Source organism: Chiloscyllium plagiosum, unplaced genomic scaffold (assembly GCF_037043375.1).
Source record: "Chiloscyllium plagiosum isolate Xiang-an unplaced genomic scaffold, Cpla_swu_hap1 HiC_scaffold_9, whole genome shotgun sequence".
Lineage (NCBI taxonomy): Eukaryota > Metazoa > Chordata > Chondrichthyes > Orectolobiformes > Hemiscylliidae > Chiloscyllium > Chiloscyllium plagiosum.
In genome coordinates this window covers 1,318,424-1,344,496 of record NW_028270147.1, presented here as the reverse complement: position 1 = coordinate 1,344,496, position 26,073 = coordinate 1,318,424, and the positions used below count along the sequence as shown (strand labels likewise).

Below are 26,073 nucleotides of genomic sequence, written 5' to 3'. Positions count from 1 at the left end.
AGTGCAGCTTGGGTTCACAAGGTCAATTCCTTGAATGGCGGGACTGTCATATGTTGAAAGATTGGAGGGACTAGGCTTGTATACACTTGGGTTCAGAAGGATGAGAGGGGATCTGATTGAGACATGTAAGATTATAAAAGGATTCGACTCTCTGGACTCCCTGCCCATCCTGTAACCCCCGGTATATTTAGTTCCTAGTTGCAGCCATGCTGTAGCCATATCTCATTAATGGTTATTATATTGTAATCTCCAATTTGAATTTGTGCCTGCAGCTCATTTAATGTATTTCTTATTCTCTTTTTTTAAATTTAGAACTCCTATCTAATTTCTGTTCTACAATCCCTGTTTTTCTGGTTCTTTTCATTTCTTTGCAGCATGTACAGGTGATTGGTACATTAACTGCAAAGTCTCTTAATTACTGATTAAAGATCACAGCTACAGTAAGTGGTGAAAGAAAGTAACTAGCTTTCTTCGGGCTTTTAGGTATTTTTCTGGAGAGGGAGAGAGACGCATCATTTGTCAGTGCATATGTTGGAAGACTACTTCCTGTATCATTCACCCTCACAAGCTGTTTCGTTACCCAGGAGACAGTCAGATAGTTCTTGCCAGACTAGTGGCCTTTGGCAACAACAATTGGTCATAACTTTACAAACTAATCAGCAACCTGTTAATAACTATATCTCACATTGTACACATCTGCTAGTGCAGGCCTGTCTGCAAACAGCTTGAGCAAAACAGCAGTGTAAACATGACTTATAATGTGTTTCAGTAACTTGCTTTTTAAAATGCAACAATTCCTTCCACAACCCTGGGTTTTCCCCTTTCAGTTTGCAGTCAAAAATAATGTAAAATGCAAAGAAAATAATCAATAATCAATCACAGTTATTCATTCCCATGCTAATCAGACCCACATTAATCCATCCCAGGTTGTTCTGTCCCAGTTCCATTCCCAAGCAGAAACAACCTTGTTTCAACAGTTGTTTTTCATGATCGCCTTCAGAAATCTTTATTTATTCCAATCATTCACAAGGAATAATACTTACTTTAAATTTGGATTAATTCAAAACTGTATAATCCTGCTACAGATTTTATACTGATTTACAAATTTCTTTCCTTTATTTCCAAGGTGTATGAAGTTGTTTACCCAAGTCTGAAAGATAAGAAAATCCAGCAGGATATTGTCCTTAATGAAGTTATCTACGCAGCAGAATGTGTGAGAAGACAGATCATTAACACTCGTTATGACAATGAGGGGCAAGGGGCTGAGAATTGGAACCAGAATGAAAGGGGATCTGCACAAACTGATGACAGTAAACGAGAGAAAACTTTTAAGCCGAAAGATAGTAAAAGGCTGGAAGTGTGTAAGATTGATGGTAAACTTCACATACCCTTAATTAATTTATTCTCCATGCCTAAAGTGCAACAGCTCAGTGGCTCTTTCCAGCGTCTGGAAGAGATCCTACAGATGACTGATCGAGTAGTGCTGAGTAGATGTGGGGCCTTTCTCCTATATCCTGCTGATGATGACAGAAATGAGGACTAATTGATGGATTTTCACAATCAGTTGATACCAGCTATAGACTGTCCAAAAAAAAGGGAAACATTCAAATCAAAATACAAAGTGTGTGCAAATATGGGAACATGCTTAGTTACAGTTTCTGATTGAAGGAGCTGGGAAATCAATAAAAGGATTGACAAGTTATAACTTTCTATAGAAACAGGTTTGATGTAAAGTCTATGCATCCGTTTGTCTGTTCTAAATGAACTTAGACAAAAGGCATGAGAACAGGAAATGCTAGAGAAACTCAACAGGTTTGGCAGCATCTATGGAGTGAACAAAGTTAATGTTGCAAGTCCAATGTGACTTTTCTTCAGAAAGTAATGGTTTTAATGCTGTTTACGGAGATGGAAAATGAGAGAGTGGCAAAGATTGAGGTCACCCAAAGCAAAAGACAACGATAGTGCTATTGGTGGTAAAGGTGAGCCGTAAGTGTGAAATGGGTGTGATGAAAATGGATGCACTCAGTTGAAAGCAGAGTTAACTTAAACAAGACACGACTTGGGGAGGGTGGTTGATTTATATCAAAAATGGAGGACAGATTATACTCTGAAAATGTAGAACTTACTCTCAAGTTTTTGGGTTTGTCAAGTGCGAAGTATAAAATGAGTCATAGATTTATTACTGAATGGGAAATGCACCTTTGTCCCATCATGTCTGTACCAGTCACCAAACATTTGTGCATTTTAAGCCATTTTCCAGCACTTGGCCAACGCCTTGTATTCTGGATATAGGTTTGCTTGCTGATCTGGAAGGTTCATTTCCCCACGTTTCGTCACCCTACTAGGTAACACCTTCAGTGGGCCTCTGGACAAAGCACTGTTGATAATTCCTGCTTTCTATTTATATGCTTGGGTTCCTTTGGGTTGGTGATGTCAAATCCTGTGGTGATGTCATTTCCTGTTCTTTTTCTCAGGGGGTGGCAAAAGGGGTCCAAATCAATGTGTTTGTTGATAGAGTTCCGGTTGAAATGTCATGCTTCTCGGAATTCTTGTGCGTATCTTTGTTTGGCTTGTCCTTGGGTGGATGTGTTATCCCAGTCGAAGTGGTGTCCTTCATTATCTGTATGTAAGGATACTAGTGAGAGAGGGTCATGTCCTTTTGTGGCTAGTTGATGTTCATGTATCCTGATGGGTACTTTCTGCCCTGTTTGTTCAATGAAGTGTTTGTAACAGTTCTTGCTCAGTAGTTTTGAAAATGACATTAGTTTTGCTTGTTGTCTGTATAGGGTCTTTCAAGTTCAGTAGCTGCTGTTTTAGTGTGTTGGTAGGTTTGTGGACTACCATGATGCCAAGGGGTCTGAGTTGTTGGGCAGTCATTTCTGAGATGTCTTTGATATAGGGGAGGGTGGCTAGGGTTTCTGGACGTGTTTTGTCTGCTTGTTTGGGTTTTTTGCTGAGAAATCGGTAGACTATGTTCATTGGGTACCCTTTTTTTTAGTACACTGTATAGATGATATTCCTCTGCTCTGCGTAGTTCCTCTGTGCTGCAGCCTGTGTTGTCTCATTGAAATAATGTTCTGATGCAGCTTTGTTTGTGGATATTGGGCTGATTGCTTCTGTATTTCAATATTTGGTCCGTATGAGTTGTTTTCCTGTAGACACTGATTTGAAGCTCCCCATTGGCTGTTTGCTCTACCGTGACATCTAGGAATGGCAGTTTGTTGTTTTCCTCTTCTTTAGTGGACAAACAGGCAGAAAACTAGCCACCAGGATACACAAACATCAGCTGGCCACAAAACGACATGACCCTCTCTCACTCGTATCCGCACATACAGATGAGGAAGGACACCACTTCAACTGGGTCAACACATCTATTCTAGGACAAGCCAAACAGAGACACACACGAGAATTCCTAGAAGCATGGCATTCTAACTGAAACTCTATCAACAAACACATTGACTTGGACCCCATTTACCACCCCTTGAAAAGAAGAACAGGAAATGTCAGCACCACAGGAAATGATATCACCAACCCAAAGAAACCCAATCATATAAATAGAAAGCAGGAAACATCAGCAGTGCTTCGTCCAGAGGCTCACTGAAGATGTTACCTAGTATGGTCTGAAAATGAACCTTCCAGCTCAGCGAGCAGACTTACATCCAGAACCTCAACCTGAGCTATAAATCTTCTCAAAACTCATGGGCAAATCTAAGACCAGAGGATATAGTCTTAGAGTAAAGGGGTAACAGTTTAAGACCCGAGATGAGGCATTTCTTCTAGAGTCATAGAGTCCTACAGCACAGAGACAGGCTCTTTGACCCAAACTGGTCCATGTCGACCAAAATATCCAACCACATTAACCCCATTTTCCTGCACTTAGCCCCTATACTTCTAAACCTCAACAATTTACGCTGGCAGCTCAATCCACATGCCTACCACCCTCTATGTAAAAATGTTGTAAAACATTTCTGACAATCTTCACTGTACACAATAACGGCTATTTTAGTGTCATCTGCAAGCTTACTAATCATGCTTTGTATAGTCTCATCCAAATTATTGATATAAATAACAACCAGTTATGGGCCAGCACTGACTCCTGAGGCACTCCACTACTCACAGGCTTCCAGTCTGACAAGTACCCTTCCACTATTACCCTCTCCTTGCTGCAGAGCACTGTGGGGAAGAGTCCTTGTGTGTATTTAAGGTTGAGAGATATAGATTTTTTTGATCAGTAGGGGAACCAAGATTTATGAAGACAGGGCAGAAAAGTGGATGTCAGGACTATCGATCAGCCACTGCCCTTTTGAATGCTGGAGCAGGCTCAGGAGTCCAAATAGCTTACTCCTGTTCCAATTATTATAGTATTACAGTTAAACTTGAGTCATATGCAAGCAAGACCACACAAAGATGACAGATTTCCTTTGCTTAAAGACATTAGTGAGCCAGGATTTTCCAGGTTACATGGTTACCATGTGTCCAGCTCTGTATTCCAGATTTTATTGAATTTAAATTTCACCATCTGGGATTCAAATATAGTGGGATTCAAACTCTGTCCCTAGAATATTAACACAGTGATCTGGATTGCTAGTCCAGTGACACTACCACTGCCTCCTGCATGTCCACTCTAGACCGTATTTAGGCAGATGGGCAAGTACTTAGTAAAGAAGTTGGAGTTAAATAGTGTCTTATAGTAGTGAAGTTAAAAATCACACATTAGGTTATAGTCCAACAGGTTTGTTTGGAAATACATGCTTTCGGAGCACTGTTCCTTCGTCAGGTAGCTTGCTCCCCCTCTGATGGGGGAGGTGATGACATCATGCTTATGTCACTTGTTTTATTCACTTGTGGAATGTAAGTGTCACTGGCTGGATCAGCATCTATTGCCTGTCCTAAGTTATCCTTGAGACATTAGTGGCAAGCAGCCTTCTTGAACTGCTGCAGTTTATGAGCTGTGGGTGCACCTATAATGTCATTCGGGAAGGAACTCCAGGATTCTGACCTTATGACAGTGAAGGAACAGTGATATGTTTCAAAGTCAGGATAATGAGTAGCTTGTGGGTGATGGTATTCTCATATATCTGCTGCCCCTGTCCTTCTAGATGGCAGAGTTTGTAGGTTTGGAAAATGTGGGCTCAGGATCTTTAGTGAGTTTCTACAGTGCACATTGTTGTTACTGAGCATCAGTGGTGGAAGGAGCGGTGCCAATCAAGTGGGCTACTTGTCCTGGACAGTGTCAAGCCTTTTGAGTGTGGTTGGAGCTGTACCCATCCAAGCAAGTAGAGATATTCCATCATGCTTCTGATTTGTGCCTTTAGATGATAGGCTTCAGGGACTTGGGTAAATTACTCGCTGCAGTATTCCTAGCCTCTGACTTCCTTATGTAGCCACTGTATTTATATGGCAAATCCAGTTGAGTCAATGGCAATCCCTCAACTGTTGATAGTGGAAGATTCAGTGATGGTAACACTGTTGACTGTCTTGGGGCAGTTGATGTCATGTCTCTTATTGGAGATCGTCAATTCCTGGCATTTGAGTGATGCAAATATTTTGCCATTTGTGAGATCATGCCTAGATATTGTTTAGATTTTGTTGTATTTGGACATGGATTGCTTCAGTAATCTGAGGAGTCGGAAGTGGTACTGAACATTGTGCAGTCATTGGATGAACATCCCCACTTCTGACCCTATGATGGAGGGACAGTCATTGATGAAATAGCTAAAGATGGTTGGGCCTATGACACTTTCTTAGGAAGTCCTGCAGAGATGTCGGAGCTTAGATGACTGACCTCTAACAACCACAACCATCTTCCAAAGTGATAGGTATAATTCCAATCAGTAGAATCCCTTGATTCCCAATGACTGTGGTTTTGCCATGACTCCTTGACATCGCACACAGTCAAATGCGGCCTTTGTTTCAAGGGCAGTCATTCTCACCTCACCTCCAGAATTCAGCTCTTTGCACATGTTTGAACTAAGGCTGTAATGAAGTCAGAAGAGGAATGGCCCTGGCAGAACTCAAACTAGGCATCACTGGGCAGGTTATGCTGCTTGATAGCACTGTTGATGACCCCTTCTACACTTCACTGATGATCAAAAATGGACTGGTGGGGTTGTAATTGATTGGACTGAACTTGTCCTGCTTTTTATGTACTTTTTATATACCTGGGCAATTTTCCATATTGTCAGGTAGATACAAATGTTGTAACAGTACTGGCCACGGGTGTGGCAAGTTCTGGAATACAAGGTTTCAACACTATTGCTGGAAAGTGGTCAGGGTCTGTAGACTTTTGCAGTATCCATCTTCAGATATTTCGTGATGTCACAAAGTGAATCAAATCGGCTGAAGGTTGGCATGGGTGATGCTGGCACTCTTTGGAGGAGACAGATCATCCACTTAGCACTTGTAGTGAAGATTGCTGCAAATGCTTCAATCTTATCTTTTGCAGTGATGTGCTAAACTCACCCATCATTGAGGATGGGGATATTTGTGAAGCTTCCTCCTCCAATGTGTTGTTTAATAATCCATCACCATTGTTGACTGGATATGGCAGGACTGCAGATTTTAAATCTGATCTGTTGATTGTGGATGACTTTGTCTACAACTTATTGCTTATGCAGTTAGGCATGCAAGTAGTCCTGTTTGATAGCTTTACCAGGTTGGCGCCTCAAATGTAGGTATGCCTGGTGCCACCTGGCATAAACTCCTGCATTCTTTATTGAACCAGGGTTGTTCACCTGGCTTCAGAAATGGTTGATATGCTAGGCCATGAAATTATAGATTGTGTTGGAGTATGATTCTGCCACTGCTACTGGTCTACAGCACTTCATGTATGTCCAGTCTTGAATTGCTGGATCTGTTAGAAGTTTGTCCCATTTAGCATGATGATAGTGCCACACAACACAATAGCGGGTAATCTCAGTGTGAAGGTGAAATTTTGTTTCCAAAGCTGTGAAATGGTCACTCTTATCAATGTTGTTGTGGACAGATACATCTGTGGCAGACAGATTGGTGAGGATGAGGTCACCTATATTTTCACTCTTGTTGGTTCTCTCATCTGCTGCAGATCCCAGTCTAGGAGCTATATCCTTTAGGACTCGACAACTCGGTAAGTCGTGCTATTGCTGCTGCTGCTGAGCCACTCTTGTGGTGGACATTTGAAATAGAACATAGAACATAGAACATAGAAGAATACAGCGCAGTACAGGCCCTTGGGCCCTCGATGTTGCGCCGATCCAAGCCCACCTAAACTACACTAACCCACTATCCTCCATATACCTATCCAATGCCCTCTTAAATGCCCATAAAGAGGGAGAGTCCACCACTGTTACTGGCAGGGCATTCCATGAACTAACGACTCGCTGAGTGAAGAACCTACCCCTAACATCAGTCCTATATCTACCCCCCCTTAATTTAAAGCTATGCCCCCTTGTAATACCCGACTCCATACGCGGGAAAAGGTTCATACTGTCTACCCTATCTAACCCCCTAATCATCTTGTACACCTCAATCAAGTCACCCCTAAACCTTCTTTTCTCTAGTGAAAACAGCCCCAAGTGCCTCAGTCTTTCCTCATACGATTTTCCTTCCATACCAGGCAACATCCTGGTAAACCTCCTCTGCACCCGTTCCAATGCCTCCACATCCTTCCTATAGTATGGCGACCAAAACTGCACACAATATTCCAGATGCGGCCGTACCAGAGTCTTATACAACTGCATCATGACCTCAGGACTCCGGAACTCAATTCCTCTACCAATAAAAGCCAGTACGCCATATGCCTTCCTCACCGCACTATTTACCTGGGTGGCAACTTTCAGAGATCTGTGTACATGGACACCAAGATCCCTCTGCTCATCCACACTACCAAGTATCCGACCATTAGCCCAGTACCCCATCTTTTTGTTATTCTTCCCAAAGTGAATCACCTCGCACTTAGCTACATTGAATTCCATCTGCCACCTTTCTGCCCAGCTCTGCAGCTTCTCTATATCCTGCTGTAACCTGCCACATGCTTCCTCACTGTCAACAACTCCTCCGACTTTCGTATCATCCGCAAACTTGCTCACCCAACCTTCTAACCCCTCTTCCAGGTCATTTATAAAAATGGTGAAATCCTCCACCAAAGTACACTCTGGACTCATCACTCTCGGTGCTTCCTCCAAGTGTTGTTCAAAATTGAAAAGTACTGATTCCTCAGCTGATGGAGGATGGTACATGGTAAACAGCAAGTGGTTTCCTTGCCCATATTTGACCAGATGTCATGTGGTCCAACTCCCTCGCAGTTACATACCAATGTGCTTCCACCTCTGCTGAACCTATCCTGTTGAAGGAAAGGACAGGACATGATTGTACTCAAAGGCGGCATTAGCTCAAGAGTCAAAAAGCCATAGCCAGGGATGGTGATGGTGATGGAGAAAGTGAGGTCTGCAGATGCTGGAGATCAGAGCTAAAATGTCTTGCTGGAAAAGCACAGCAGGTCAGGCACCATCCAGGGAACAGGAGAATCGACGTTTCGGGCATAAGCCCTTCTTCAGGAATGAGGAAAGTTTGTCCAGCAGGCTAAGATAAAAGGTAGGGAGGAGGGACTTGGGGGGAGTGGCGTCGGAAATGCGATAGGTGGAAAGAGGTCAAGGTGAGGGTGATAGGTCAGACTGGGGTGGGGGCGGAGAGGTCAGGAAGAAGATTGCAGGTTAGGAAGGCGGTGCTGAGTTCAATGGATTTGACTGAGACAAGGTGCGGGGAGGGGAAATGAGGAAACTGGTGAAATCCGAGTTCATCCCTTGTGGTTGGAGGGTTTCTAGGCGGAAGATGAGGCGCTCTTCCTCCAACCGTCGTGTTGTTGTGGTCTGGCGATGGAGGAGTCCAAAGACCTGGTGGAGTGGGAGGGGGAGTTGAAGTGTTGAGCCACAAGGTGGTTGGGTTGGTTGGTCCGGGTGTCCCAGAGATGTTCTCTGAAACGCTCCGCAAGTAGGCGGCCTGCCTCCCCAATATAGAGGAGGCCACATCGGGTGCAGAAGATGCAATAGATGATGTGTGTGGAAGTGCAGGTGAATCTGTGGCGATATGGAAGTTTCCTTTGGGGCCTTGGAGGGAGGTGAGGGGGGAAAATATTCTGCCTGGAAGTCTGTGGTGAGTGGTGTTCTACAGGGCTCTATCCTTGGGCCTCTACTGTTTGTAATTTTTATTAATGACTTGGATGAGGGGATTGAAGGATGGGTCAGCAAGTTTGCAGACGACACAAAGGTTGGAGGTGTCGTTGTAGGCTGCAGCGGGACATTGACAGGATGCAGAGATGGGCTGAGAGGTGGCAGATGGAGTTAAACCTGGATAAATGCAAGGTGATGCATTTTGGAAGGTCGAATTTGAAAGCTGAGTACAGGATTAAGGATAGGATTCTTGGCAGTGTGGAGGAACAGAGGGATCTTGGTGTGCAGGTACATAGATCCCTTAAAATGGCCACCCAAGTGGACAGGGTTGTTAAGAAAGCATATGGTGTTTTGGCTTTCATTAACAGGGGGATTGAGTTTAAGAGTCGTGAGATCTTGTTGCAGCTCTGTAAAGCTTTGGTTAGACCGCACTTGGAATACTGCGTCCAGTTCTGATCGCACTATTATAGAGGGTTCAGAGGAGGTTTACCAGGATGCTGCCTGGACTGGAGGGCTTATCTTACGAAGAGAGGTTGACTGAGCTCGGACTTTTTTCATTGGAGAAAAGGAGGAGGAGAGGGGACCTAATTGAGGTATACAAGATAATGAGAGGCATAGATAGAGTCGATAGCCAGAGACTATTTCCCAGGGCAGAAATGACTAACACGAGGGGTCATAGTTTTAAGCTGGTTGGAGGAAAGTATAGAGGGGATTTCAGAGGCGGGTTCTTTACACAGAGAGTTGTGAGAGCATGGAATGCGTTGCCAGCAGCAGTTGTGGAAGCAAGGTCATTGGGGACATTTAAGAGACTACTGAACATGCATATGGTCACAGAAATTTGAGGGTGCATACATGAGGATCAATGGTCGGCACAATATCGTGGGCTGAAGGGCCTGTTCTGTGCTGTACTGTTCTGTGTTCTAAAAGGCATTCGTGATTCAGATGGTTTTTTTCTGACAATTGACAGTGGTTTCATAGTCATCATCAGATTCTTAATTCCAGATTTTTATTGAATTCAGATTCCACCATCTGCCATGGCAGTATTTAGACATAGGTCCCAAAAATTACCTTAGTCTCCGGATTAATAGTCTAGTGCTTTGATTGGATTTATTGTAAGTTACATTTACCTAAATACAGTGAAAAGCTTTGTTTTGAGAGGGGTACCGGCAGATTATGGCAAACAATGACATAAATATCATAGGATATTTAGACAGAGAAAGCATACAGGTTACAACTGCACAGGGCGTGCACGAAGCAAGATCAACATTATTTGAAGTTAGAGAGTCCATTCATCAGTCTAATAACAGCAGGAAGGAAGAAATTCTTGAACTTGTTGGTGCATATGTTGAAGCTTCTACATCTTCTGCCGGACGGAAGAGGTTGTAGGAGAGCAACATTAGAGTACGAGGGGTCTTTGATGTTTAAACAAAGAAAAGTACAGCACAGAACAGGTCCTTTGGCCCACGATGTTGTGCCGAGGATTATTCCTGATCTAAAATATAATAACTTAACCTACGCACCTCTCAACTCACTGCTATCCATGTGCATGTCCAGCAGTTGCCTAAATGTCCCTACCACCACTGCTGGAAATGCATTCCTTGCATTCACAACTCTCTGCATAAAGAACCTACTAGACCTTGCTCCTAATATCTTAAAGCTATCTGCATAAAGAACCTACTAGACCTTGCTCCTAATATCTTAAAGCTATGACCCCTTGTGCCAGTCAGTCCTGCCCTGGGGAAAAATCTCTGGCTATTGACTCTCTCGATGCAGCTCATTATCTTGTATACCTCAATCAATTCACTTCTCTTCCTCTTTCTCTCCAGCGAGAAACGTCTAAGCTCAGTCAACCTCTCTTCGTAAGATAAGGCTTCCAATCCAGGCAGGATTCTGGTAAACCTTCTTTGCACCCTCTCCAAAGCCTCTGTATCTTTCCTATAGTAGGGCGACCAGAACTGCACACAATATTCCAAGTGTGGTCTCTCCAGGGACTTGTAGAGCTGCAGCAAAACCTCATGGCTCTTAAACTCGGTCACCCTGTTAATGAAAGCCAAAACACTATATGCTTTCTTAACAACCCTATCCACTTGGGTGGCAACTTTAAGGGATCTATGTACTTGCACACCCAGATCCCTTTGTTCAGCATTTGATTTCGAACTTCCAAAATACATCACTTCGCATTTATCCAGGTTGAACTCCATCTGCCATTTCTCAGCCCAGCTCTGCATCCTGTCTATGTCGTGCTGCAGCCTGCAGTAGCCCTCTATACTATTGATGACACGTCCAACTATTGTGCCATCTGCAAATTTACTAACCCACCCCTCAACCTCCTCATCCAAGTCATTTATAAAAACTAAAAGGAGCAGAGGCCCCAGAACAGAGCCCTGCGGGACCCCACTCAACACTGACCTCCTGGCAGAATACTTTCCATCTACAACCACACTCTGCCTTTTGTCAGCCAGCCAATTCTGAATCCAGATAGCCAAATATCCCTGTATCCCATATTTCCTAACTTTATGGATGAGCCTATCAGATGCCTTGCTGAAGTCCATATACACCATATCTACTGCTCGATCGTCGTCGACCTGTCTTGATAACTCCTCAAAGAACTCAATAAGATTTGTGAGGCATGACCTGCCCCTCAAAGCCATGCTGACTGCTTTTAATCTCACTATGCTTTGCCAAGTAGTCATAAATCCTATCCCTCAGAATTCTTTCCAAAACTTTGCTGACCACAGACGTAAGACTGACTGGTCTGTAATTGCCAGGGATTTCCCTATTACCCTTCTTGAAAAGAGAAACAACATTTGCCTCCTTCCAATCCTCCGGTACAACTCCTGTGGAGAGTGAGGAGGCAAATATCCTCGCCAGCGGCTTAGCAACCGCCTTTCTCATTTCCCGGAGCAGCCTAGGATAAATCTGGTCTGGCCCAGGAGACTTAGCAATCTTAATGTTTTCCAAATTTCTAGCACATCAACTTCATCAATCTTGATCTGTTCAAGCCTTATCCCAGCTCCTCTAAGTTTTCATTTACAATAAGTTCCCTTTCCTTGGTGAAAACCGAAACAAAAAAAACCATTTAGGGCTTCCCCTATCTGCTCAGACTCCACAAGTTCCCTACGCTATCCCTGATCGGCCCTACCTTCTCCCTGATCATTCTCTTATTCCTCACGTATGAGTAAAATGCCTTTTGGTTGTCCATAATCCTTATTGCCAAGCCTTTTTCGTGTCCCCTCCTGGCTCTCCTCCGTCCGATTCTGAGCTCCTTTCTAACAAGCCTGTAACCCTCTAAAGCTGTGCTAGATCCTTGCTTCCTCCACCTTACATAAGCTGCTTCTTCCTTTTGATGAGAAGTTCCTCTGTTCTCATCATCCACGGTTCCTTAATCTTACCCCTTCTTACCTGTCTCAGAGGAACAAATTTGTGCACCACTCGCAACATCTGCACCTTAAATAGTCTCAACATGTCTGCTGTGCCCTTTCTGTGGAACAATTGCTCCCAGTCTGTACTTCCCAACTCCTGTCTGATAGCATTATAATTTCCTTTTCTCCAATTAAATATCTTCCCTCGGTAACTGCTCCTTTCCCTCTCCAAGGCTATGCTAAATGTGAGGCAGTTGTGATCACTTTCACCAAAGTGTTCTCCCACCACAAGATCTGACACCTGTCCTGGCTCATTGCCGAGCACCAAATCCAAAATGGCCTCTCCCCTCGTCGGTCTGTTGACACACTGAGTAAGGAAACCCTCCTGAACACACCTGACAAAAACGGCTCCATCCAAACCATCTATACTTAGGAGGTTCCAGTCGATATTGTAAAGTTCAAATCACCCATTACAACAACCCTTCTACTTTTGCATTTTTCCAGAATCTGCCCTCCTATGAGATCTTCAATCTCTCTACTGCTATTAGGTGGTCTGTAGAAAATCCCCAATGCGGTGGCTGTTCCCTTGCTATTCCTAACTCCCACCCATACTGACTCAGTAGACAAACCTTCCTCAACAACCTTCGTTTTTGTAGCTGTGATGCACAATCTGATTAGCAATGCTACACCCCCTCCTCTTTTTCCACCCTCCCTGTTCTTTTTAAACGTTTACTTAGATTACTTACTTACAGTGTGGAAACAGGCCCTTTGGCCCAACAAGTCCACACCGACCCGCCGAAGCGCAACCCACCCAGACCCATTCCCCTACATTTACCTAACACTATGGGCAATTTAGCATGACCAATCCAACTAACCTGCACGTTTTTGGATTGTGGGAGGAAACCGGAGCACCCAGAGGAAACCCACGCAGTCACGGGGAGAATGTGCAAACTCCACACAGAGAGTCGCCTGAGGCGGGAATTGAATCCAGGTCTCTGGCGCTGTGAGGCAGCAGTGCTAACCACCGTGCCGCCCGCACGGTCTAAATGTTCTAAACCCTGGAACATCAAGCAACCATTCCTACCCCAGAGAAACCCACTTCCCTGTTATGGCCACATTGTAGGCCCAAGTACTGATCCATGCTTTAAGTTATTTCGGACACTCCTTGCATTAAAGCAGACACACTGACCGATCCCTTTGTTTCGTCGTGTGAGAAACCTTCCTGATAGATTCAGTGTATCCTGTCACTGTCCCATATGCAACTTTCCCCTCCTCAGACGTGTGGCTCTGATTCCTACCCCCCCCGCCAAACTAGTTTAAAGCCCCCTCCCGAAACACATGAGCAAATCTCCCACCCAGGACATTTGTGCCCCTCCAGTTCAGGTGCAACCCATCCTTGATGTACAGGTCCAACCTTGCCCAGAAGGTATCCCAATGATCAAGGTATCTGAAGGCCCTCCCTCCTGCACCAGCCTCACAGCCACATGTTAAGGTACATTCGCTGACTGTTCCTCATCTAACTATCTTGTGGCACCGGTAGCAAACCTGAGATCACTACTCTACTCGTCCTGCTCTTCAGCTTCCAACCTAACTCTCTGTAGTCACTTTTCAGATCCTCCATTCCTTTTCTGGCTATATCATTGGTGCCATTAGGTACCACAATTTCTGGCTGCTTACTCTCCCCCTTCAGAATCTTGTAAACCCGATCGGCGACATCCCGGACTCTGGCACCAGGGAGGCAACATACTTTCCGGGAGTCCAGTTCCTGACCACAAAATCTCCTGTTAATCCGTCTAACTATTGAGTTCCTATCACTAGAGCTTTTCTATTTTCCCCCCTTCCCTTCTGAGCCTCAATGCCAGAGACCTGACAACTATGATTTGTACACAGATCTTTGAAAGTTGCCACCCAGGTAAATAGTGCGGTGAAGAAGGCATATAGCATACTGACTTTTATTGGTAGAGGAATTGAGTTCCGGAGTACTGAGGTCATGTTGCAGTTGTATAAGACTCTGGTGCGGCCGCATCTGGAGTATTGTGTGCAGTTTTGGTCGCCATATCATAGGAAGGATGTGGAGGCACTGGAACGGGTGCAGAGGAGGTTTACCAGGATGTTGCCTGATATGGTAGAAAGATCGTATGAGGAAAGGCTGAGGCACTTGGGGTTGTTTTTATTGGAGAAAAGAAGGTTTAGGGGTGACTTGATAGAGGTGTACAAGATGATTAGGGGTTTAGATAGGGTCGACAATGAGAATCGTTTTCCACGTGTGGAGTCAGCTATTACAAGGGGGCATAGCTTTAAATTAAGGGGGGGTAGGTATAGGACAGATGTTAGGGGTAGGTTCTTTACTCAGCGAGTCGTGAGTTCATGGAATGCCCTGCCAGTAGCAGTGGTGGACTCTCCCTCATTATGGGCATTTAAGCGGGCATTGGATAGGCATATGGAGGATAGTGGGCTAGTGTAGGTTAGGTGGGCTTGGATCGGCGCAACATCGAGGGCCGAAGGGCCTGTACTGCGCTGTATTCGTCTATGTTCTATGGCTTTCCCCTGGTAGGCTGTCCACACCAGCAGTATCTAAAATGGTATACTTATTGCTGAGGGGAACGGTCACAGGGGATCCCTGCTCTTATCGTCGGTTCCCTTTCCTCCCTCTGACAGTAACCAAGCCTGCCCTTATCCTGTGTCTGGGGAGTGACCACCTCCCTGAGCATCCTCTCAATTTCTCCCTCAGACTCCCGGATGATCCGAAGTTGCTCCAGCTCCAGTTCCCTAACTCGGTTTTCGAGGAGCTGGAGTTGGGTGCACTTTCCGCAGATGTAGTCGGCAGTGACATGTGAAGTGTCTCTCACCTGCCACATTCTGCAGGAGGAACGTGCAACTGCCCTGACATCCATATCCCGCTGCTCTGAAAGCCCGCACAGGACTAAACAAAGGAAAAGAAGAAAAAAAAGAGAAACCTGAAAACTTACCTGGTTTACAGACTCTTAGTAAGGTTAGAGGAGGTGGGTGAGAGGGAGGCCCTATGCTGTAGAGACTCTAGTTTAGAGCTCTCCCACTTAAAAACTTCCCAGAATTCTTTGCTCCTCCTTGCACCGCTCAGAAATGGAGGCCCCGATGCCTGAGGTAAGTCTTTTAAACCATTAGTCTCACCTTTCCAGAATTCCTTCACTCCTTCCTTGCACCTATCTGCTCAGACTCCACACACAAGTTCCCTACACTGTCCCTGACCAGCCCTACCTTCTCCCTGCTCATTCTCTTATTCCTCTTGTATGAGTAAAATGCCTTTGGGTTCTCCCTAATTCTTCCTGCCAAGACTTTCTCGTGCCCCCTCCTGGTTCTCCTCAGTCCATTTCTGAGCTCCTTTCAAGCAAGCCTGTAATCCTCTAAAGCTGTGCTAGATCCTTGCTTCCTCCACCTTACGTAAGTTGCCTTCTTCCTTTTGACGAGAATTTCCTCTGTTCTCGTCATCCAAGGCTCCTTAATCTTAACCCTTGCCTGTCTCAGAGGAACAAATTTATGCATCACGAGCAACAACTGCTCCTTAAACAGTCTCCACATGTCTGTTGTGCCCTTTCTGTGGAGCAATTGCTCCCAATCTGTACTTCTCAACTCCTGTCTGATAGCGTCATAATTTCCTTTTCCCCAATTAAATGTCATCTCTTGGTAACTGCTTCTTTCCCTCTCCAAGACTATGGTAAATGTGAGGCAGCTGTGGTCACTGTCACCAAAGTGCTCTCCCACCATGAGATCTGACATCTGTCCTGGCTCATTGCCGAGCACCAAATTCAAACTGGCCTCTCTCCTCCTTGGCCTGCCTACATACTGAGTAAAAACAATGACTGCCGATGCTGGAAACCAGATTCTGGATTCAACTGTGCTAGATTCCTGATGAAGGGCTTTTGCCCAAAACGCTGATTCTCCTGCTCCTGACACACTGAATAAAAAAACAATTAATCTAAATGGTGAAAGATTCTGGAGCTCTGAGAAGCAAAGGGATCTGAGTGTTGCAGCACAAATAATTAGCATGCAGGTACAGTACATAATTAGAAAGTGAATAAACCTAAGAATTACAGATGCTGTAAATCGGAAACAAAAACTAAAATTGCTGGAAAAGTTCAGCAGATCTGGTAAGATCTGTGGAGAGAAATCAGAGTTAATGTGGAACATAGAACATTACAACACAGTACAGGTCCTTTGGCCCTTGATTTTGCACTGACCTGTGGAACCAATCTGAAGCCCATCTAACCTGTACTATTCCATTCTCATCCATATGCCTAGCTAATAACCATTTAAATGCCCTTAAGTTTGGCGAGCCTATTACTGTTGCAGGTGGTGCATTCGACACCCCTACTGCTCTCTGAGTGAAGAAAGTACCTCTGACATCTGTCCTATATCTATCACCCCTCAATTTAAAACTATGTCCCCTCGTGCTAGCCATCACCATCTGAGGAAAAAGGCTCTCACTGTCCAACCTATCTAACCCCCTGATTATCTTATATGTCTTATAAGCTTGTACGAGGGGGCATAACTACAAATTGAGGGGTGATAAATTTAAGACAGATGTCAGAGGCAGGTTCTTAGAGAATGGTAAGGGTGTGGAATGCTCTACCTGCCAATGTAGTTAACTCAGCCACATTAGGGATATTTAAACAATCCTTGGATAAGCACATGGATGATGATGGAATAGTGTAGGGGGACAAGCTGAGAATAGTTCACAGGTCGGCGCAACATCAAGGGCTGACGGGCTTGTTCTGCGCTGTATTGTTCTATGTCTCAATTAAGTCACCCCTCAACCTTCTCTTTAATGAAAACAGCCTCAAATCCCTCAGCTTTTCTGCATACGATCTTCCCACCATACCAGGCAACATCCTCATAAATCTCTGAACCCTTTCAAAAGCTTCCACATCCTTCCTGTAATGCGGTGACTAGAACTATACGTATTAGTCCAAGTGAGGCCGCACCAGAGTTTTGTACAGCTGCAGCATGATCTCATGGTTCCGAAACTCAATCCTTCTACCAATAAAAGCTAACACGCCATATGCCTTCTTAACAACCCTATCTACCTGGGTGGCAACTTTCAAGAATCTATGTTCCTAGACACCGAGATCTCTCTGCTCATCGATGCTAATCTCACCATTAACCCAGTGCTGTGCATTCCTCTTACTCATTCCCAAGTAATCACCTTACACTTTTCCACATTATACTCCATTTGCCACCTGTTAGCCTAGCTCTGCAGCTTATCTATGTCCCTCTGTAACCTACAACATTCTTCCGCACTGCCCACAAGTCTACTGACCTTCGTGTCATCTGCAAATTTACTAACCTATACTTCTATGCCCACATCCAGGTCATTTATAAAAATGACAAACAACAGTGGGCCCAAAACACATCCTTGCAGTACCCCACAAATAACTGAACTCCATCAACCACCACTCTGTCTTCTTTCAGCTAGCCAATTTCTGATCCAAACCACTAATTCACCCTCAATCCCATGCATCCATATTTTGTGCAATAGCCTACCGTGGGGAACCTTAACAAATGCCTTACTGAAATCCACATACACCACAACAACCGCTTTACCCTCATCCACCTGTTTGGTCACCTTCTCAAATAACTCAATAAGGTTTGTGAGGCACGGCCTACCCTTCACAAAACTGTGTTGACTATCCCTAATCAATTTATTCCTCTCTAGATGATTATAAATCCTATCTCTTATAACCCTTTCTAGCACTTTACCCACAACCAAAGTAAGGCTACTGATCTATTTTGAAACAGTCACAGGAGTGCCTTTTTCGAGTCTTTACATCGCCTGTCAACATTTTGTACTCTCTAGCATCACCACAGGCCAAGGGCCGGGTGGTATTGGTGGTCTTCCATCAGTCTGGTGTCAGACTGATCGTGGTTTAGGTGGACCAGCACCCCCGTTTTTTATTTCTATTTTTATTTCATTTTTTTGGTGGCAGTTGGCCGGTCTTAGTCTCCAGCCAGAGCCGGTTAACAGTAGTTTGCTCACTTATCACTGAAGAGTTGTAATACTTCGAGTGTCAGTGATAACGTGAGTCTAGATGTCTTTTGAGTGAAGGTTATGAATCTTTCTATGCTGAGGAATTTCATGTAATTACTGGAGTTGTCTCTACTCCCCTTCTTGAGCAAGGGAACAGCATTTGCTATCCTCCAGTCTTTTGGCACTATTCCTGTAGACAATGATGACATAAAGATCAAAGCCAAAAGGCCCTGCAATCTCATCCCTGGCTTCTCAGAGAATCCTAGGATATATCCCATCTGGCCCAGAGGACTTAGCTATTTTTACACCTTCCAGAATTGTTGACATCTCCTCCTTATGTATCTTAATCCCATCTAGTCTAGTTACCTGTATCTCAGTATCTCGACCACATTGTCTTTTTTCCAGTGTGAACACTGATAAAAAGTTAGCTCTTTCCCCATCTCCTCTGACTCCACGCACAACTTCCTACTATTCCTGAAGAAGGGCTTATGCCCGAAACGTCGATTCTCCTGTTCCCTGGATGCTGCCTGACCTGCTGCGCTGTTCCAGCAACACATTTTCAGCTTCCTACTACTCTAATCAGGTTAAGAAAACTTTAGGGTTTTTTTTTATCCTATCCGCCAACAAATTCTCATGACCCCTCCTGGCTCCTCTTAACTCTCTCTTTAGGTCTTTCCTGGCTAACTTGTAACTCTTAAGCATCCTAACTGAGCCATCACATCTCATCCTAACATAAGCCTCCTTCTTCCTCTTGACAAGAGATTTAACTTCTTAGTCAACCACGGCTCCTGTGCTCGATAACTTGCTCCCTGCCTGACCAGCACGTACTTATCAAGGACCTGCAGTAGTTGGTCCTTGAATTAAGCTCCACATTTCAACTGTGCCCATCCCTTGCAGTTTCCTTTCCCCATTCTATGCATCCTAATTTTTGCCTAATTGCATCATAATTGCCTTTCCTCCAGCTATAACTCTCGCCCTGCGATAAATACCTGCCCCTTTCCATCACTAAAGTAAACATAACCAAATTGTGGTCATGATCACCAAAGTGCACACCTACTTCCAAATCTAACACCTGGCCGTTTTGGTTCAAGTAACCCTTCCTCAGAAAGGTTCACTCTGATTTCTCTTCACAGGTGCTGCTAGACCGGCTGATCTTTTTTTGTAATTTCTGTTTTGAAAGTGAATAAAACTTTAGCATTTATTGTGAGAGGAATTTAATACAAAAATAGAGGGTTTATGCTTCAGTTACAGCGAGCACTGGTGGGAATGCATCTGGAGTACTGTGTACAGTATTGGTTACCTTATTTAAGGATGGATATAAATGCATTGGAGGCAGTCCAGAGAAAGTTTACCAGAGAAAGTTTACCAGACTAATACCTGGAATGAGAGGATTGACTTGGGAGAAGAAGTTTAAAAGGGTTGGCTTGTATCCATTGATATTTACAAGAGGTGAAACGTAAGATCCTGTCCGATTTTGACAGAGTAGATGGGGGGAGGCTGTTCCTTCTAGCACCAGGGGTCACTTTTTGAGAATAGAGAATTGGTCTATCTAAAACAGGGATTATTTAATTTATTTCTGAGGTTCATAAATCATAGAGTCATAGAAACAGACCCTTCAGTCCAACCCATCCACGCCGACCAGATATCCCAACCCAATCTTGTCCAACCTGCCAGCACCCGGCCCATACCCCTCCAAACCCTTCCTATTCATATAACCATCCAAATGACATAAATGTTGTAATTGTACAAGCCTCCACCATTTCCTCTGGCAGCTCATTCCATACGTGTACCACACTCTGTGTGAAAACGTTGCCCCTTAGGTCTCTTTTATATCTTTCCCCCTCTCATCCTAAACTTATACCCTCTAATTGCGGACTCCCCCACCTCAGGGAAAAGACTTTGTCTATTTATCCTGACCATGCTCCTCATGATTTTGTAAACCTCTATAAGGTCACCTCTCAACCTCTGGCGCTCCAAGGAAAACAGCCCCAGCCCCTTCAGTCTCTCCCTATAGCTCAAATCCTCCAACCCTGGCAACATCCTTGTAAATCTTTTCTGAACCCTTTCAAGTTTCACATCTTTCCAATAGGAAGGAGACCAGAACAGCCCGCAATATTCCAACAGTGGCCTAACCAATGTCCTGTACAGCCGCAAAATGACCTCCCAACTCCTGTACTCAATACTCTGACCAATAAAGGAAAGCATACCAAACGCCTTCTTCACTATCCTAGCTACCTGAGACTCCACTTTCAAGGAGTTATGAACCTGCACTCCAAGGTCTCTCTGTTCAGCAACACTCCCTAGGACCTTACCATTAAATGTATAAGTCCTGCTAAGATTTGCTTTTCCAAAATGCAGCACCTCGCATTTATCTCAATTAAACTCCATCTGCCAATTCTCAGCCCATTGGCCCATCTGGTCAAGATCCTGTTGTAATCTGAGGTAACCTCCTTCGCTGTCCACTACACCTCTAATTTTGGTATCATCTGCAAACTTACTAACTGTACTTCTTCTGCTCACATCCAAATCATTTATGTAAATGACAAAAAGTAGTGGACCCAGTGTCGATCCTTGTGGCACTCCACTGGTCACAGGCCTCCAGTCTGAAAAACAACCTTCTACCACCACCCTCTGTCTTCTACCTTTGAGCCAGTTCTGTATCCAAATGGCTAGTCTTCCTGTATTCCGTGAGATCTAACCTTGCTAATCAGCCTCCCATGGGGATCCTTGTCGGACGCCAGACTCAAAAGTCCACAGCACAGAAAAAGAGCATTTGGCCCATCGATTCTGCACCAGTCAGAAACAACCACCTAACTATTCTAATCTAATTTTTCAACATTTGGTCAGAGCCTTGTCTGCCTTGGCATCACACGTGCACATCTAAATACTTACAAAGGTACCAAGAACAGTACGGCACAGGAACAGGCCCTTTGGCTGACCAAGACCGCATTGACACATTATCCCTTTCTAAACTAAAATCTTTTTGCCTCTATGCAGTGCATTTCCCTCTATTCCCTCCCTATCCATGTATCTCTCAAGATGTCTCTTAAAGTTGCTATTGAATCCCACTCCTCCACCTCCTCTGGCAGTGCAGTCCAAGCACTTACCACCCTCTGTGTACAAAAAAAAACTTGCCTGTCATATCTCTTTAAACTTAACCCCTTTTAAGTTAAACCTATATCCCCGAATGATTGAAGTTTTTATTCTGGGAAAAAGACTTAGTCTATTCATTCTATCCATGTCTCTCATAATTGTGTAAACTTCTACCAGGTCGCCCTCATTCTTTGACGTTCAAATAAAACAAACCAGATTGTCCAACCTCTCCTCATAGTTAATACCCTCTGAACCAGGCAACACCCTGGTAAACGATTTCTGTATCCTCTCCAAAGCCTCCACATCCTCCTCCTCGTGTGGTGAACAGAACTGTACATAATATTCCAAATATGGCCTTATTAAAGTACTATACAGCTGCAATGCAACTTGCCAATTTTTATACCCTATGCCCCAAATGATGAAGGGAAGCATGCTCTATATCTTGCCCACCTTATCCACTTATGTTGCCACTTTCAGGGAACTGCGGACCTGTACACCAAGATTTCTCCATATGTTGATACTGCTAAGTATTCTGCCATTTACTGTATACATCCCTCCTGCATTAGACCTTCCAAAATGTATCACCTCACATTTGCCCTGATTAAACTCCATCCATCTGCCATTTTTCTGCCCAAGTTTTCAACCATTCTGTATCCTCTGGCAATTCTGTTCACTACTCACAGCCTCTCCTTTGTGTCACCTGTAAACTTAGTAATCAGGTCACCTACATTCTCCTTCATTTATATATATTACAAACAGGGCTGCTATAGCAGATTGCCATTAGTCACAGATCTCCAGTCAGAAAAATACCCTTCCATCACTACTGCCTGCCTTCTGTGACTAAATCAGTTCTGTATCTATCTTACTTGGTCACTGCAGATTCAATGTGACTTCACCTTTTGTATCAGCCTACCATGAGGTGCCTTGCTAAAGTCCATATAGATTTCATCCACTGCCTTGCCATCATCAATCATCTTTGTCACTTTCTCAAAAAAAAACAATCGAGTTTGTGAGGCTTGACCTTCCCTGGACAAAGCTATGCTCCCTATCGCTAGTAAGTCCATATTTTTGTAAATGTGATATAAGGCTCGCCAGTATGTAATTTCCTGGATTATCCCCATTGCCTTCTTAAACAAAAGAACAAAGCTAGCTATTCTCCAGTCTTCTAGAACCTCTCCTGTGACTAAAGAGGAAATAAAGAAAAAAGTGGATATATGTGGCTCCAGCATTTTCTTCACCTGCCACCCTCAGCTTTGTGGGACAGACCCCATCAGGTCTTGGGAACTAGTCTACCTTAATGATTTTTAAAAGACCCAACACTTGTTTACTCACTTGTGGGACATGGAAGTCGCTGGCTGATCAGCACTTTATTGCCCATTCCCAGTTGTCCTTGAGAAGGTGGTGGGCTATCTGTCTGAACCGCTGTAGTCCATGTGCTGTAGTTTGATCCGTTAGTGGATTGAATTCCAGGACTTTAACCTAACAACAGAGAAGGAACAGCAATATATTTCTAAGTCAGTATGGTGAATGGCTTCAAGAGGAATGTGCAGATGGTAGTGTTCCCAAGTATGTGTTGCTCTTGTTCTTCCAGATGGAAGTGATCGTGGCTTTGAAAGGTGTTAAAGGATCTTTGTTGAATTTCTGCACTGCATCTTGTAAATGGTACACACTTCTGCTACTGAGCTTCGGTGGTGGAGCGAGTGGATGCTTATGCGTGTGGTGCCAATTAACTGGACTGCATTGTCATGGATAGTGTTTAGCTGCTTGAGTGTTATTGGAACTACACCTATACAAGCAATTGGGGAATATTCCATCACACTTTTCACGTGCCTTATAGATGGTGGACAGGCTTTAGGGAGTCAGGTGGTGTGTTTCTTACTACGTTATTCCAGACTTGTACATATAAATGCCCATAACTGTGTTTATGTGATGAGTTCATTTGGGTTGACATTGGGAAATTCAGTGATCATAGCACCATTGATGGGACAGTGATGAGATTATCCCTTCTTTGGAATGATCATTGTTATGCATTTGTGTGACATAAATGTTACTTGCCATTTGTCAGCCTGACCGGAACAACCATTACCTACAGCAAATCCAAAGACTCCAGAAATGGTTCTCCCTCCAGATCCTCTGCTCCACGCTCGCAGCCATGTGCTGCCATCTACTTTCCCTGCAGGCAGCCCTGTCCCAGCTCAGGGAGAAGGATATATAAACTCAACAAATGCTTTTTCTTGAGCTTACTGGACATCAGGAACATAAGTACACCAAATTCTCACGTACATACCTCCAAACCTGGTCAGACACCATTATCCATGTGGCTGCTACGGCCACCACTACTGCCTCAATGATGGCGTCACTTCCGTCCCTGCCATCAAACTGGCCATGGCCACTGCCAGAACGACTGCATCCACAAATGCCACTGAAACCTCTGCCGCCAAAACCTCCATGAAAGCTGCCTACCACGTCACTTCCATCTCCGTGGTTGTCGCCCCCACTGACGTCATTTACCCCAGCCCTGTCGACCATGTAGCCACCACTTCCACAAACACCTGTCGGGACATCACTTCCGCTCCCCCCACCACCAGGTGCCACTGACGCACCACCTCTGCCCCTAGACTGCCACCATTTATGTGTAAGGTTTCTAGGTAATCCAAGATGGAGGATGGGAAAAATTTCTGGCTGTAACAGCTGCTCCTTTTTTTTGAGGTATTTTAGGTGCTGGAGATGAGTTCCTCGAATTCCAGGAGCAGCAATTACTGTTTTATATGCTGTTGCATTGTTTTGGAACTTTGGGGGAAAAATAGTCAAAACAACAGCAGTTTTAAAAGGGAGAAGAACAGACAAAGGAAGCACATGGTGAGGACAGTGCAGGAGAGAGAGAGAGAAAGAGAGAGAGAACCTGCACAGTTATTGTCTTTCCTGTTTTTGAATTCATGTATCGCTGGACATCGGAGTGGGTCTGGGAAAATTAACAAACAGTGAATTTCACAACTAATCTTGGAAGAACCTTTTTGGGCAAAGTTCACAACACAGAATCAGATAAGTTAATCATTGTTTTAAGTTTGTCCAATAGAAAGGCTGCAGTAGTGAGTATACGTTTTTGGATATAAGTCTCTTGATTAAACTTAAAATATAAGCCATAACTATTAATTTAACCTGGTGCAGTGCTTTGTAGAGGAATAAGACAGTGTAGATTGTGAAGGACTAAAAATGGCCTTTGCAGTGATATGTACTTCTTGTCAGATGTGGGAGTTTAAGGGTTACTGCAGATTATATCGACCATAAATGCTGTTGGATGCAAATCTTATCAGATCGAATGGATCGGTTGGAGAGACAGTTAGAAGCGATGAGGAATTTGCAACAGCAACAGTATGTGATGGATGGCAGTTCTAGGAACGGGGGGGAAGTCTCAGATACAGTCACATAGATGGGTTAACTCCAGGAAGGGTAAGAGAGGTAGGCACCTAGGGCAGGAGCCTTTTGTGGATACACCTATTTCAAACAGGATGCTGTTTTGGAAAATGTAGGGGTTGATGGATTCTCGGGAACGTAGCACGAACAGCCAAGTTTTTGGTATTGAGACTGGCTCTAATGCAATGAAGGGTACATCGGGTTCTAGGAGATCAATTGTGTTAGAGGATTCTGTAGTCAGAGGTACGGACAGACGTTTCTGTGGCCAGCAGAGCAAAAGCAGAATGGTGTTTTGTTTCCCTGGTGCCAGGATCAAGGATGTCTCAGAGAGAGTGCAGAATGCTCTCACGGGGGAGAGGGGCCAGCAGGAGGTCATTGTCCACATTGGAACCAACAATATAGGAAGGGAAAAGGTTGAGATTCTGAAGGGAGATTACAAAGAGTTAGGCAGAAACTTAAAATGGAGGTCCTCAAGGGGAGTAATATCTGGATTACTCCCCGTGCTACGAGCTAGTGAGGGCAGGAATAAGAGGATAAAGCAGATGAATGCATGGCTGAGGAGCTGGTGTATGGGAGAAGGACTCACATTTTTGGATCATTGGAATCTCTTTTGGGATAGAAGTGACCTATACAAGAAGGACGGATTGCACCTAAATTGGAAGGTGACTAATATACTGGCAGGGAAATTTGCTAGAGCTGCTCGGGAGGATTTAAACTAATAAGGTGGGGGGTGGGACCCAGGGAGATAGTGAGGAAAGAGATCAATCTGACTGGTTTAGTTGAGAACAGAAGTGAGTAAGAAAATGATCAGGGAGAAGGCCGATCAGGGATAACGGAGGGAACTTGTGCGTGGAGTCTGAGCAGATAGGGGAAGCCCTAAATGAGTTTTTTGCTTCGGTTTTCACCAAGGAAAGGGAACTTATTGTAAATGAAAACGTAGAGGAGCTGGGATACATCTTGACCAGATCAAGATTGAATGAAGTTGATGTGCTAGAAATTTTGGAAATCATTAAGATTGATAATTCCCCTGGGCCAGACCAGATTTATCCTAGGC

The 26,073-nt window shown here is 44.3% G+C and overlaps 1 protein-coding gene across 5 annotated transcripts in view; it reads left to right on the top strand.

Moving 5' to 3' along the window:
• The window catches only part of henmt1 (HEN methyltransferase 1), a 113,073-nt gene extending 110,885 nt beyond the window's left edge, over nt 1-2,188 (top strand). For 2 of the 5 annotated variants that reach the window (XM_087990333.1, XM_087990334.1), the window contains exon 5: nt 1,127-2,188. In XM_087990333.1, the coding sequence (XP_087846459.1) occupies nt 1,127-1,543 (417 nt within the window). In that variant the 3' untranslated portion in view covers nt 1,544-2,188. The remainder of the gene's footprint in view (nt 1-1,126) is intronic. The other 3 variants (XM_087990331.1, XM_087990335.1, XM_087990330.1) reach the window with 2 other exon arrangements.
• Nucleotides 2,189-26,073: the final 23,885 nt, after the last annotated feature.